At 32.9% G+C, this 14,309-nt stretch overlaps 2 protein-coding genes and 1 non-coding gene across 9 annotated transcripts; all 3 read left to right on the top strand.

Moving 5' to 3' along the window:
• The first annotated feature begins 518 nt into the window (after positions 1-518).
• On the top strand, positions 519-5,073 carry LOC110613719 (vesicle-associated membrane protein 714). 2 transcript variants are annotated; one of them, XM_021754976.2, is made up of 5 exons: positions 519-665; positions 785-1,059; positions 2,177-2,367; positions 3,087-3,250; positions 4,654-5,073. In XM_021754976.2, exons 2-5 carry the CDS (start codon positions 843-845, stop codon positions 4,742-4,744), a joined length of 663 nt encoding a protein of 220 aa, XP_021610668.1. In that variant the 5' UTR covers positions 519-665; positions 785-842; the 3' UTR covers positions 4,745-5,073. The 2 variants fall into 2 exon arrangements, with proteins under 2 accessions (XP_021610668.1, XP_021610667.1); XM_021754975.2 differs by having other exon boundaries at positions 525-1,059.
• A 3,104-nt stretch (positions 5,074-8,177) lies between these two features.
• LOC110614100 lies at positions 8,178-12,119 on the top strand. Of its 6 annotated transcripts, none has more exons than XR_006350536.1 (5): positions 8,178-8,815; positions 9,079-9,113; positions 9,654-10,394; positions 10,470-11,754; positions 11,839-12,119. It is a non-coding gene; the product is annotated as an uncharacterized LOC110614100 (transcript). The 6 variants fall into 6 exon arrangements; XR_006350535.1 differs by lacking the exon at positions 11,839-12,119 and having other exon boundaries at positions 8,179-8,494; positions 8,575-8,815; positions 10,470-11,824; XR_006350539.1 differs by lacking the exon at positions 11,839-12,119 and having other exon boundaries at positions 8,179-8,815; positions 10,470-10,701; positions 11,519-11,824.
• A 537-nt stretch (positions 12,120-12,656) lies between these two features.
• On the top strand, positions 12,657-13,900 carry LOC122721203 (casparian strip membrane protein 3-like). Its single transcript, XM_043956033.1, has 3 exons — positions 12,657-12,953; positions 13,027-13,173; positions 13,465-13,900. Exons 1-3 carry the CDS (start codon positions 12,657-12,659, stop codon positions 13,693-13,695), a joined length of 675 nt encoding a protein of 224 aa, XP_043811968.1. The 3' UTR covers positions 13,696-13,900.
• The last annotated feature ends 409 nt before the right edge of the window (positions 13,901-14,309 follow it).

Below are 14,309 nucleotides of genomic sequence, written 5' to 3'. Positions count from 1 at the left end.
ATGTAAAGTAAAATAGGTTAATTTTTTATTAGATTTTAATCACTCAGTTATTAAATTTTAAGTTATTTCATAACATTATGTTTAGATAGTTTATAGGAGAGAAAGAAAAAAAATTATTTTTTATTCTTTATTTTCCTTTTTAAATTTAGATAAATGAAAAATAAAAAGAGAGAAAGAAAAATAAACTTATTTTGCCTTTTGTTTAAAAAGAAAAAAAAAGAGTGGGAAGAAAATATATTAATAAATAATAAAAATTACCATATTTTCATCCTTTCATGGACTACATACTGTTTTCCTAAAATGTTTTCAAACTACGTAAAAGAAGTCACAATTTTTTTTCAATATTATTATTAAACTACTGTTGAAATAATATACCACTGGAATTCCTACGAGAAATTTAAAAATAATTTAACAACTAAATTTCATACGTTTTAATTATAATTTTTTTTAAAACAAATAAATTAATTTAAAATAATATATTTTTAAAACGCACCGGAATTGCTATTCGAAGCAGCAAAAGGCAGATCATTGTATAATTGGCTAACGACAAGCCCTATGTGCACTCCACGGCATTGTCTCAAATCCCACGAGCTGTAACTTCGCCGTGCGTGGATTTGACGGTGGCATCTCTGGCCGGCTCCGCCGAGACCTATCGGCTATCGCCTGTCAGCTTCCTTTCTCAATTTTTATATTATTGCTTTAGCTTCCAAAATCCGAAACCGCCCATAATTATTCATTTTTTTTAAGAGAAAGAGATAGAAAGAGAAACCTCTATTTCATGTAGTATACATTTACCGCACGCTGTGGTCTACGCATATAGAGAGACACACAATTAGATAGAGATGGCTATCCTTTACGCTGTGGTGGCGCGGGGCACGGTGGTGCTGGCGGAGTTTAGCGCGGTGACGGGAAACACAGGGTCTGTGGCCAGACGGATACTCGAGAAGCTTCCATCTGAGGCTGATTCTAGATTGTGCTTTTCGCAAGGTCGCTACATATTTCACATTCTCAGATCCGATGGCCTCACTTTTCTCTGTATGGCTAACGACAACTTCGGCAGTGCGTAACTCTCCCTTTCTCTTCAATTTGATCGGTCTCTGGTTAATTTGACTGAATTGATGGAGTTATTTGAGTTACGTGGTGAAGCTTGTTTTGTCAATTTATTCTGATTTTTCAAGTTTTATCAGTTTTTCCTGATTTTTCAAGTTTATGGCTGGTAGAAGTAAGATTTTGGATATGGTTATTCGAATTACTTTTTATTATTTATTGATTTAAATTGAAAGTAGCTTGGGTCTTGCCTTGGGTTTTTCATTTCCTCAGATTGAAGTTTTTGCTGCATCTTCATTTTGTGTTTAAATTTTTTAACTCCACTTGACAGGCAGAGGTTCCAACTGAAAATATCAGCTAAGAACCTCCTCCTGATGAGTTGAAGACAGAACAGCAATTAAAGCTTCACTCAGGTGTTAAAGTTAGTCCCTTATATATAGTTTTTCTTCCTCTAAATGAAATCTGAATTCTTTTCTTTTCTTTGTTCTTCAGTCAATTTGGTGCACCGTAGTGTTATCTATTGTTGTAAACTGTTGGCAGTTTCACTAAAGAATTGCTATGTAGTTATGTAGCTTTCTGGTATTATTAGTTCTTTTTTACCTTTTTCTTTTCTTTTTTAGTAATGCTTTGTTATTAAATTGATGCTTCTATGGTAAAGTATCACCTTGTTACTTTTGGCCCATTAATCACATGTTGCCCCATTAATATAATGGGTATCAAAGTCATTTGTTTCCTATGATGGACTGGGCCATCATGGTGTGGCGCTGGAATGTCTACTACCTGCATCTGTATGTTGGATCTTTGAAGGCATATGGTGATGCAGTAATGCATAACTTTGATAGATAAGTCATAACACATGTAGAAAAAAAAAGTTTTTGAACTGGTTATTCAGACATTACAAATTGTTTACAGCATGGCAAGCAAGAGATTGGAAGTAAATTAATTAATTTTTCATGAACATCTTGCTCAACTGTAATATTCTAAATGCAGACTGTAATATTTAGTAAATTTTGCTTACTGTGTAGGAGCCTTTGCCAAATTGTGAATTTCAGCAGTCTGAATGGATGAATTTCATCATTTTGCTTGTTCTTTTCTGATATTTAATGTGTTATTTGGTGCCTCGATTTAGGGAGAATTCCATTTTCATACTTGGAGGACATTCATATGAGGTTCATGAAAAACTATGGTAGAGTGGCCCACTATGCACCTGCATATGCAATGAATGATGAGTTTTCGAGGGTCTTGCATCAGCAAATGGAATTTTTCTCTAGTAACCCAAGTGCTGATACTCTCAGTCGTGTAAGGGGTGAAGTTGGTGAGGCAAGTACCTCTGTTGTCCTTGGAAAATTTCTTGCTTTCTCATTTATTGTTTATTTTTCATCTTCTTTTGCATATGGTTCGGTTCTTGAAATTGTCATTTCCCTTTATTCATGGAGTATTTGCTCTTTGAAAATGCCATAAGAAAAAAGTCACTAGACTTTTGGATTTATTTACGATATGTTTTTCTACGTCCTAGAGGCAACAACTTGTGCATGCTTGCATGCAAGAGAGAGATGGAGAGGATGTTTTTATGCATTGTTGCAATAAAATATCACATTATTTTGTATGTCAATAAATCATGTAACTGATATTGTGGGAGCATGTGCACTTCTCAGTACTGCACTATTTGATGTCAGTTTTGGCATGCAATGCAAGTCATGCTGTTTTCACATCTTCTGTGAATGTGATGCATATCAACATCATGTCAGATGTCTTGAAAGAGGCCTAAGATTCATTAAATAGGGCTCTTACCAGTGAGCATGAAGCAAGAGCATTTATCACATTATCCATTTACTATCTAATTTACTATGAAACATTTAGCATCTAATTTGCTATGGAAGCATCTTGGTTTATATGCTCAAACCTTTCAAATTGTTCAGTTTCAGTCTTCCAAACATCTCTTTGATGTTTCATCATGCTTTATCTGTCAATGATTAATAGCTGTTGTGTGGTTGTATCTTGTTTTCTTGTGCTTACAAGCAGTGGAAAGTTTTTTGTAGATCCGTACAATTATGGTAGAAAACATTGAGAAGATACTCGAGAGAGGTGATCGCATTGAGCTTCTTGTTGACAAAACTGCAACAATGCAAGACAGTGCATTTCACTTCAGGAAGCAATCTAAGCGCCTCAGAAGAGCACTTTGGATGAAAAATGCCAAGCTCCTGTAAGTGCTCATCGTTTCTAGTACTGCTTTCAGTTTGGTTTTGTTGAGGATGCTGAGGCACTAACCCACCGAAATACCCTGCTTCTCCCCTTCTGCTTATCCTCTGCTCTATAACTGATGGTCTCTGATTGAAAGATGCTGGACAATGTGTGAAAACTCTAACTATGTTGCTTAGATTCAGTACTATGCAAGAGATATACTCATAGAGAAAGAAAAGGAAATCTGACATCACATGAGGAATAATTAATTTTGATCACCCAGTAAGGCCTTTCTTGAACTGTCAAAGCTGGCCTTTTTTCCTGTTCAGCTGGCAGAAATATTGACTCCCAAACAATGATAGTTTAGGAAAATATTCTTAAAAAATTAGCAAGCAAGAAAAAGTTGGAAGTCGCATGATGCACAGCATAAAAGGAGCATATACTTCATGACTGCATTTTATCAACTTTACCTTTTATGTGAAAATTCTGATATGTCAAAAATGTTAATTTGTTAATAATACAGAAGGTGCTTGATTTGGATTTCTCAGTGTGTCTTTAACTGTTGGAGCATCAAAATCAAATGTCAGATTTTTGGTGTTCTTGTAAGCTATGAAAAAATATTGGTATGTGCAAACTTTCTACTGTGTTCTGGACTTACAGATTGTACTCTTCTGGTTAGTCCATAAGGATTGGATACCAAAATAAGTATAGCTTATACGACAATTGAAAAATATGGTTTCTGATATGTCTGGAATGCCTTGTTCTACACCATACACCCAATATCACTTCAATTATTTGAATTTATGCCTCCAAATTGGAATTCAAAGATCTAACCACTGGCTGTTTCAATATATGATAGAATTCATTGCACCTCTATCTAGTTTGTTGGGGATCCACCCACTTTCTTTCTCTTCCATATGGGTATGCATTTGGAAACCTAAAGAATTCCATCGGTGAATTTTCATCTTCGGAAAGTGCATAATTGCTTGGATCAATCCTTCAATTTAAAATAGCCCTTTTAGGGAGAAATAGAATCATGCCAAAAGTGGCATAATTTTGGGAGAATTTATTTCATTTAGTTGGTGTATTATTAGAAATCGACACTCTATGTAATTTAAACATCTCGTTATAAGTGAGGGTAAAATATGAAAGCAAAGACATTTATTTTACTTTTCAGATTTTCCTCTTAATAGCATTCAAATCAATTATGTCACTTCAGAATTTATTTTAAGCACATCACTTGAACCGATTCTAGTGCAAGAATTATCATGAATAGGTGCTAGTTAATTTAGGTGGGACAATACAACCCAAGACCTTCGCATAGGAATTGTAGAGGCTTAATTCAAAATTCAAATGGTTTAAAACTGTTAGCTTGATAGCTTGATGACATATTAAGTGAGTGCAAATTCTATATTTACTTGACAGGGCCCTGTTGACATGTGTGATTGTTCTACTGTTGTACATAATAATTGCTGCTTGTTGTGGAGGCATCACTCTACCTTCGTGCAGATCTTGATTGTCTGTTTCACCGTCATTGGATCTTCTGAGGTATGCTAGTGAATTGTGATATTTACTTGTGGACTGTGTTAAAAGAAAGCTGCAGTGAACTATGAAATTTGAAGCTTATGGGGAATCTATACCTCTACAAGGTGTCGGAAAGATTTTGTAGTTTGTCATGCTGTTGTTGCATATGGTGCAAGTGATACATACTTTGAGAAGCCTGGTAGTTCACTTCTATTGTCATGAATCATCTGTGCATATTGTAAATGCCTGGAATGCAGTGTTGTGTTATCTAGTGTATACTTTATAACATCATGATAGTCTGTTCAATTTCTGGATTTTATCTTTCGGTCTGTGTAAATTATGTTCAAATTGTCTTTCCTTTTAACTATATGGCATTATTATGCGCAAAGCTCAAGAAGGTCGTCTTTGTGAGAGATTCTTGTGAAACTCAGCCTACCACGTTATTTATAGACTAAGCCAATCAAATAACTTCATATCATTTATGTTTATCTATAATTATATAAATTTGCAAGGATTATAGAAATTTTGTTTATCTGTAATTAAACGAAACATTTATCCATAATTGTATTATCATAACATAATTTGATTGATGGAGCATACCCAAAAATTTCTTTCTTTATTAGGTCTGAAGCAGCAGGTTTTCTTTATTGCGAGTTAATTTTCATTGCGTGGCTGCCAAACTTTTTGGTCAAAAGAATCTTCTGGGTTAGCAAATGTAATTTTAATTTTAGTCTATGAATGAATATTATTTTTTTAAAATAGAAAAAAATTGGACTCTTTCAAGTGTCAAATAGAAACATGAAAATTTTGTTAAGAAATTGCATTCTGATTTCGTTCTACCTTAAGCAGAGTCAATTGTCACATTGATGCTATTTGCGTTGTTTGTAGCCCTTTTATCTTGGCCAAAGGTAGAGTTCATTAAGGTTACAGAAGGTTTAAGACACATTACAACAACAGGATTTCAAGTCCAGACATCAAGCAGGTAATGGCTAGATCTAAAGAATCCTTCCCAATGAAGCTCGATTTGCACTAAACTCGATTCACACTAAAAAAGCAACAAAGAAATGTTTATAATTTCACCCGACCATGAGAAAGAAAATCTACCTGTTGGACGAGGGATGAGTGTCGATCAGCGGAAGTGCTTGAGCCTTGGAAGAAGGCAATCTTGAGCGCGAGAAAAAAAAAAATCTCTCTCAAAGGTAGAGGGGGAAGAGCTGAAATGATTGAGTGACTAGATGGGTAAGAGTTTGATTATATAAACATGTTATAACGGAGATAGGAGTTTGATTTAAATAACTAATTAAAATAAATAAAATATATTATTCTGTTTTATTATTTTGTTAATTTTTTTATTATAATAATATATAATTGACTATTATTATTTTATTTAAATTTATGATATTTTTAAAGTAACATATCATTAATTATTATTTTATAAAATTAATATTTAAAAATATTTTTTAATATTTAATAAAATTTAATAGTTTTAAAATGGTATAATTGAAAAGTCAATATATTTGAAATCAGAATGAATAAAAATTATTGAATAGAGAAATTATAAAATAAATACATATTCAAAAAATAAAAATAAATTTTTATAAAAAGTAAATAAACTATTATAATTAAATTAATATCATCCTCATTTATTTTTTATTAATTAAAATATATTCATAATGATATTAAAAATTAATGGAAATCTATTTTTAATGATATTATTATCCACATTTAAAAATATCTTTTAATATAAGTTATTCATCAATTATTTATATTTCATTATTTATATTTTATCGAGTCAATTTTTAATAATATTTACTAAAGAAAAATATCGATTTCAATAATATTTACTAGAAAAAAATATCTCCTTTTGCTATGATTGTAATATATAAATCTATAAAAAAAATAATATTATTAAAATAATATAATATTTTAATACATAATTTATTATTTAAATTTAATTTTTCTAAAAAAAATAATATTTTAATTCGCTAAAATATATTTTTATATAATTTCAATTATATAAATAGACTAGTAATTAGGTGAGATAAATAAAAAATATTATCATTTAATAATAAAAATAGTGTATAAAATTAAATTAAATTATGAGCAAATAAATTTAAAAAAATTTAAATAGGATTTAAAATCTTGAAAATAAAAAATAAATTTTTTGAATTGAAAAATAATAGAGAAGATGATGATTAAATAATGAATTGAAGAGTTTAATTTTATAAAATATAATGATTTAATTAAATAATTTTAAAATAAAAATAAATTGATAAAATTTTTAAACATTAACAATCTAATGATAATTTTTCAAATTTTTTTTAAAAAAATCTATATATCCTTAAAAATTTTAGAAATGCCCATTACCCGTTGACGAAAGGCCGGGTCCGTCCTGTTTTATAATAAAAGGAGAAGTTGTTAGAAGCAAACCACTTATATCTAACAAAAAAACAGGATCTTCTCTGAATGGGGTGGTAATAATGGTTTTATTTTGGGCTTGTAAGCTTATTATTAAAATAATAAGTTAGTATAAAATAGTTTATAAATATATTTATTTAAAATTCCTAAAATGAATATTACATAAGGCATTGTGGAACTTTAAAATTAATAAGAATACTATAATGACGTAGATGGCTTTTAGTTAAGTGTAGGTGAGAAAGAAAGGGAGGAAGAGGTTTGCTATCGACTTTCGGTTTCCCCTGTCTTTGTGCAAGTTATGAATTTTCTGATTCGTTTGCGTGTTTTTCTGGTGTTTGATCAGTGATTTTGAGAATGGCTTTTTATCTGGTTGCATGGCGTTGGTCCACTCATTTGTCTTCTCCTGATCCGTTGACAGTGGATCCATTGATTATCACCACCGAAATGTTGGTCACCTCCATTTAATTACTTCATGACAATATAAACCATCTTTCCTTGCTTTGATTTTTCATCAATGATTGTGCTTCGCAGTAATTGAATTCTCTGTCTTTTAATATTTAGTTTTTTTTGTCGAAATGGATTCTGTATGGTCACTTGTTTCTGTGGACATCGACGGTGTATGTTTGATTGGAATGTGCTAGTAGGCTCGGTAAGTAGTCGGTGGAAACGATAAGAAGAAGGGCTATTCTGAAGGACTCATGACAGAGTTGTGGTTTCTTCGGCTGAGGTGGTTTCGGGGGATTTCTTTGTGTTGTTTTGCGAACTTTTGTTGATTAATAGGTCTTTAATCCGTTGATCGTTGAGCTTTTGATGACTATGCACAATTTTTTTAAAAAAAGTACAAAATAATTTTAATAGTTATAATCAAAAGGATAAGATGATTTTCTAACTTATTATTTTTTTTAAATTTATATTATCATTTTATAAAATTTTAAAAATAGTAAAAATAAACATACTGATTTATTTTTAGAATTTATAAATGAGTATAAAAAGAAAACTGATTGAAGATATTAATGCTGATATCCATTGGAAAAGAAGTTTCTTCACCAAAATATATAAATATATTTATTTACCGGGAAAGCCAGAAGAGAAAAGTAATCGCGGGTTCTTGAGCAGCTACCGTTAGTCCCAACCAAGTCCAACCCAACCAATCTCTGCTTCTGTTCCTCATAGCCCCACCATGGGCATGCCGGAGATCTTCCAGAGTGGCGCTAATAGCGTCGTAAGGCGCGCCTTCGTTATTGGCAATGGCTTCCCCGGTTCAGGGAATCAGTGCATCGGTTTGGTTCGTGCTCTCGGCTTCTCCGATAGTCACTTCTTATACGTAAGTTCATCATGCCAATCCCGAATTTTCACAATTTCTTGAAGATTATTGTATTTTTGTCGTTGAATTTGTTATAATAGAGCGAGTTACGAGACCAAGAGGAGGAATTAATGAGTCGCTGCACTGGCTTCCGGTTTCTCTTCACAAGAAGTTAGATTATGTTATGGGACAAATATATAATTACAGTCGGCTTGTGATAGCTACTTGAGGGAAGATACTGGTGGCATTACCTTCGGAAAACGGTGGTAGTGTGGGTTTATCAACTGTTTTAGAAGCTGATGTAAAGCAGATAGTGAACATGGTCCGTGAGACTTTTGAAAAGTATTCTCCCCCCCCTCTATCTTCTGCTTCTTTGAATTCTTATTGTATCTGAAAATTTTACATATTTGATGCCTGATAAAGCTGCATACTTGATATTGAAAATTTTTTACTTAAAATTTATTGCATATGAAAAATTTAGTATGACATCATTGGTGCAAAATACAATAGATCTTGTGGCTAAAGAGGTGCCGAAATATTCATGTTTTTTCTTTTTATTGTATTTTATGGATACACGTGAAAATAATACAATTAAACTTTTTCAGGGATGACCCTTTATTGGTGATTGCATCTGGTAGAGGTACTATTTCTATTGCAAGCTCTATAAACGTTTAGCATCTAAAAATGTTTTTGTTGTTCATGTATGCTGTTGAGACATTTGCTTCATACTAAATTCCATTTGATTAATTTTTATGCTAAATAACAGAACAAGGTTAAGAATAATGCATTTCTGAGGATTTATCAATGATATAAAGAAATGGTGGATATTCCACTTTTATAGCCTCCTAAGTGCATTTTTTTTGTAGCACGGATTTGGGTGCATTTTTTTTAACTACTGTACTATTTAATGATAAGTTTGTGGTTTTTACTTCCATGTTAATAATAATTAACCAAAATATGCAGCAAGTTGGATGACTGCTCCATCACATATACAACTTCATAGTCATGTGTCTGTTGCATGAAAATGCTTTCATGTCATAACACAAGAAAGTCCATAATGTTCCTCAGTAGCTGCTACAGCTTCCAAAAGCACCTATGTTCTATTAGCTGTCACCTGATCCTTTTTTCATGCTACATCCAAATCTGAACATCCTGTATTTTTTCGACTTCTATTTTGCAGATACAACATCCAAGATCAAATTTGAACGGGTTTGATATGGTGATCACTCCACGTCATGATTATTATCCTTTGACTCCGGGCACAGGAGCAGGTTCCTCGGTTTATCCAGAAGTGGATAACCCCACGTGAACCTCCTGATGGGCATGCTTTAGTCAAACTCATACCTTGATTATATATTTGCTTCTTCCAAAAGTTGTCATAACCTGTACTTTGCTTTCTGAATTCCAGGTTTTGACTGTGGGAGTTTTGCATCAAATTGATTTCGCTGCACTTCGGTGTTGCTGCTAGCACATGGCATGATGAGTTTGCTCCCTTGTCAAAGCCTTTACTGGTGGTTAACATTGGAGGACCTACACATAATTATTCATTTTTGTTTGAATCAGTAATACTTTACACGTAGCTTGATGGTTTCATGTTAATTTTATTGTATGATCGTCCTCTCAACTTCTTTTGAATTTTAAAAATTGAATAGAAGAGAATAGGCACCTTTTTTTTTCTACATTTATATGAGTTTTCATAATTTTTTATAATCATATGAAACTGGATACAATTTGTTTTTGTACTTTGTTCCTTCTGTTTCCCTCGGATTTAGTGCATAAGATTTAATGCATGATATACTTCCTTTTAGGCTGCTCCCGCTATGGGGCTGACCTTGCAATGCAGTTAGTTGCCAGCCTGCTTATTGTGCTTGCTAGCGGTGGGTGTTTCAGAGTATCTTTCTCAAATAGGACACGTGAAGAGGTATTTCCACATGCTTCTTATTGTTTTCCAGTGTTTAGACTCCACAAATATTTTATCCTGAAATTCTCCCTGCAGGTTTCAAACATAGTAATAAAAGAGTTTCCACAATCCAAAAGTTTATATTTGAGATGACAAAGGTATGTTTCATCAATTTTAAAACTTTTATCAAGTTTAAAGAAACCAGAAAAGCTTTCTAAAAGTATTGAATTCTAGGGCCAAATCCACATATGGGACATTTAGCTTGGGCAGATGCATTTGTGACTACTGCAGATTCAGTCAGTATTATAAGTGAGGCATGCTGCCCTGGGTACACATGAGAATGTCTTACCTGTTGGTTGATGATTTATAATTTATTACTGTATTTCAGCTTTTGAGATGGTATCCTTTAGTGAGTACTGAATTGAGCTTCCAACGTTATTTGTTCAGTAAACCTATATATGTTATGGGATCTGAACGTTGTATATGGAAGTTGTCTTACTTTTACAAATCTTTGAGGGAGTGGGGAATGATTTGGCCAATTACAGGTTCTGAGGATGTAAGTAAATCTTATTTCTTTGTGGACAAAAGAAGAAAGTTTAAAGGAGAGAACGAACTATGACCACCATAACCCTCCTAAACTTTAACTTGTTTTACAAAAATATTTTGCTGTATTTGTCGTGCCCAAATATTGTGAGCACTCTACTCCTGTTTAACATTGCCTGGATAGTAGCTGGCATGTGTGAATTAAATGCTTGATTTATATCATTGCATTACATGCTCTTATTTCCATCCCTCCCAATACCACGTGAATTACGTGCTTGATTTATATCTGTATCACATGTTCTTATTGCCCCATACACCACTATCCTACCAAAAAAGAGCACAAGGGCAGTGTAGTTTTTTGGAAAAGAATTTACAAGATATTATTTGGCTGAGCACAAGGGTGTAGTTTATTCTTTCTCCCCTTCAAAGTGTCCTGTATCCTTTGTCAGAATGCTTGTCTGAATTGGTAACGTCTGCTTTCTGCAAATGTTCAATTCCCTTATGCATTGAAGATGTATTTTCTCCCCTTCCCTCCTCTATAAATAGTAAGTTAGATTTATTGGAGGCCCTTGCCAACTTGATAAATTGTGTTTTTCTTTCAGATTTCTGTAAGTTGGAGCTATCCTCCCCTTAATGACACTGCAGAAGCTGCTTGTGGGGTGCACGAGGCACTTGCGGCACAGGGATTAAGATTGAGGCCATAGAATGTGTTCATAGTTGTAAGCATATTCTTGTAATTTTTTTTGGGAGGGTTTAAAAAGGGTACCCACTCTAGCTAGGTTTGTTACTAACAGCAAGGCAGAGTTGCAGCAATTTTCAACTTTCAGTTATCTGAAAGGTCCTTCCAATTGGCACACTTTAAATAATCAAGTGCAATGAAATAAAATTTAATTGTGATTTGATGCTTTTGTCTTTGGTGCAGTATATGTTTGTTTCTGCTGCTTCATGCCAAAACTTATTGGCTCGCAATATAATGATTAGCTGGATGTATAGCATCGGCCCATTGGGTAAACCATTATTACTTGCCTCGTCTTTCTTCATTTTGGAGTTCGACCGTGTTATCCTTTATAGTCTGCTGGTTCAAAATACCAGGATTGAAAGGGTAGGGTAAAAGGGAAGCTAATTACTTTGGATCAAGTTTTCATTCAGCCCGTGTGGAATAAAAAGTTTTATTAGAATTTAAATCAATTTAATTTTTTTTCATATTTTTTTAATTTGGAATGGAAGAATTTTTTTTTTTCAACATACAAAATTTTCATTAAAAATATATATTTTATATATTTAATTCATCATAAATTTAAAATACAAATTAATATGTGGATTATATATATTTTACATGTCTTACCGTAAATGTTATGATTTGATTTTATGATGATTCAAATATATATTTTTTAAGTTGTCTCAAAAGGGAGATCCATAATGCTCTATATGGATTAGAGTGTATTGTTTTCGAATTTGAGCCTCCTTGGCAATTTCTTGGCTAACTTAAAAAAGGTAAGTGGAGCAAGTTAGCTGCTCGGCAACCACTCCTCAGTCCTCTCTGACGTTGTACAAGCACCTGAACTGGTTCCTATAGCTAATCCATTAACCAGATCTCCTCTTCTCGTTTTAGTATCAACACACATATATATAATTCCCTCTCCCTCCCTTATGGAATTCCGCACCAAGCTATTAAAGTTTTATTCAAGAAAAATAATTAACCCGTCTCTTTCGCTCCACTTGCATACTAATTAAATTCCTATGGACTCTGAAAGAAGTGGTGAAGCAACCATGACCGAACCTAAAGGGAGGGGCATTGCTAGTGCTCCTGCTGCTGTTGTGGTCACTCATAAAGCTACCAAGCAGCAGCCTCAAGGTGGATGGAAAAAGGGTATAGCCATTTTCGACTTTGTTTTAAGACTTTGTGCTATTGCAACAGGCTTAGCTGCTACTGCTACTATGGGGACTACTGAACAGACTCTTCCCTTCTTCACTCAGTTCTTTCAGTTCCATGCCGAGTATAATGATCTTCCAACCTTCATGCTTCTTATTAAATCTGTAACAGTTCATCTGAATCGATCATTAATTTGAAACTCTTCTTCATTAACTCCATCTTGTTCATGTATAACAGCTGAATCATGTGCATATACGCAGGTTCTTTGTGTATGCTAATGGCATAGCTAGTGGATACCTCGTACTCTCATTGCCTTTCTCTATTGTCTGCATTGTCCGGCCTCATGCAGTTGGACCTAGGCTTCTCCTTATCATCTTTGATACAGTATGACAGACCAAGGAACTGCTTCCATTTCTTCCTTTTTTTAAAAATTTAGGCTGAAAACATTCTAACCTTTAAGAATGTAAGATCTCAAATCTCAACCTTTAAAGAAATGGAAGTAGAAGGAAATCTTGAACTAGTTAGTGTGTTATTATAGGCTTTTGTGGTAAAATTATATGGTTGTCTTCTCAAGTTTATCAAAATATGAAAATTAAAAGATGAGATGAGACATTTTTAAAGTTGATGGTGCTGTTATATTTACAGTATTATCATTAATCAATAGTAATATTGCAGGTGGCGATGGCTCTGACAATAGCAGCTGCTTCTGCTGCAGCTGCTTCTGCTGCAGCAGCAATAGTATATTTAGCTCATAATGGGAATTCAAACTCAAATTGGAACGCAATTTGTCAACAGTTTAATGATTTCTGCCAGCAGACGAGCACTGCTGTAGTGGCTTCCTTCGTAACCTCAGCCATCTTCCTGTTTCTCATTGTGTTGTCTGCGTTTGCTCTCAGAAAAAAATAGTTAATTATCATTCCTTAACTACGTTTTTTCTTTCATATCACATATATTAGTTGTTTGTTGGCTTCTTCATGCCTTGCCTTGTGTAATCCTTGTTAAATATTCCCATATAATATAAAAAATAAAAATAAAAATAGGCGATTGAAGTGTTGAATTTTTATGCCTTTAATGCAGAATTCGGTTTGAGTCCATAATATGGAGAGTAGAGTTGGTCGAAAACTTGGTTTTAGACACTATTTAGTTTAAATTCTTTATTTTTACTGAAAGTTACTTATTTATCTCTGCCTTCTGAACAAATAAATTACTTTTTTTTTATTATTTTAAAGAAATAATTTTTTTTATTCTCAGAAAGTAAGAAAAATATGCTAATAAGATGAATGTATCAACTTTTTAAGAATTCGAAACTTCTTAGTTAATTTAATCTAAATAAGGCTTTAAATTCTAAAAATTAAAATGGAAAGAGTAAAAATAATATGATAGAAATTACAATAGAAAAGGTTGCAAATTACAATTTTTTCAGTTTTTATTTTATGGTATGACAGGCCTAGAAGACTTAAAACTTTTAATAATATATTTTCAAATTGTATTTAAAAATATAAATATTCATCATTTAATTT

The sequence above is a fragment of the Manihot esculenta genome, chromosome 4, assembly GCF_001659605.2.
Source record: "Manihot esculenta cultivar AM560-2 chromosome 4, M.esculenta_v8, whole genome shotgun sequence".
Taxonomy (NCBI): domain Eukaryota; kingdom Viridiplantae; phylum Streptophyta; class Magnoliopsida; order Malpighiales; family Euphorbiaceae; genus Manihot; species Manihot esculenta.
The sequence above is the reverse complement of the archived record's forward strand: the minus strand, read 5'-3'. Positions and strand labels throughout refer to the sequence as shown.

Excerpts from the sequence above, each read along its gene's own strand:
- LOC122721203 (XM_043956033.1), top strand. The coding sequence starts at position 12,657 with ATGGACTCTGAAAGAAGTGGTGAAGCAACCATGACCGAACCTAAAGGG. Across the intron at positions 12,954-13,026 it reads TCATGCTTCTTATTAAATCT|CTGAATCATGTGCATATACG; the intron begins GTAACAGTTCAT and ends CATGTATAACAG. Across the intron at positions 13,174-13,464 it reads TCCTTATCATCTTTGATACA|GTGGCGATGGCTCTGACAAT; the intron begins GTATGACAGACC and ends GTAATATTGCAG.
- LOC110613719 (XM_021754976.2), top strand. The coding sequence starts at position 843 with ATGGCTATCCTTTACGCTGTGGTGGCGCGGGGCACGGTGGTGCTGGCG. Across the intron at positions 1,060-2,176 it reads GGCTAACGACAACTTCGGCA|GGAGAATTCCATTTTCATAC; the intron begins GTGCGTAACTCT and ends GCCTCGATTTAG. Across the intron at positions 3,251-4,653 it reads ATGAAAAATGCCAAGCTCCT|GGCCCTGTTGACATGTGTGA; the intron begins GTAAGTGCTCAT and ends TTTACTTGACAG.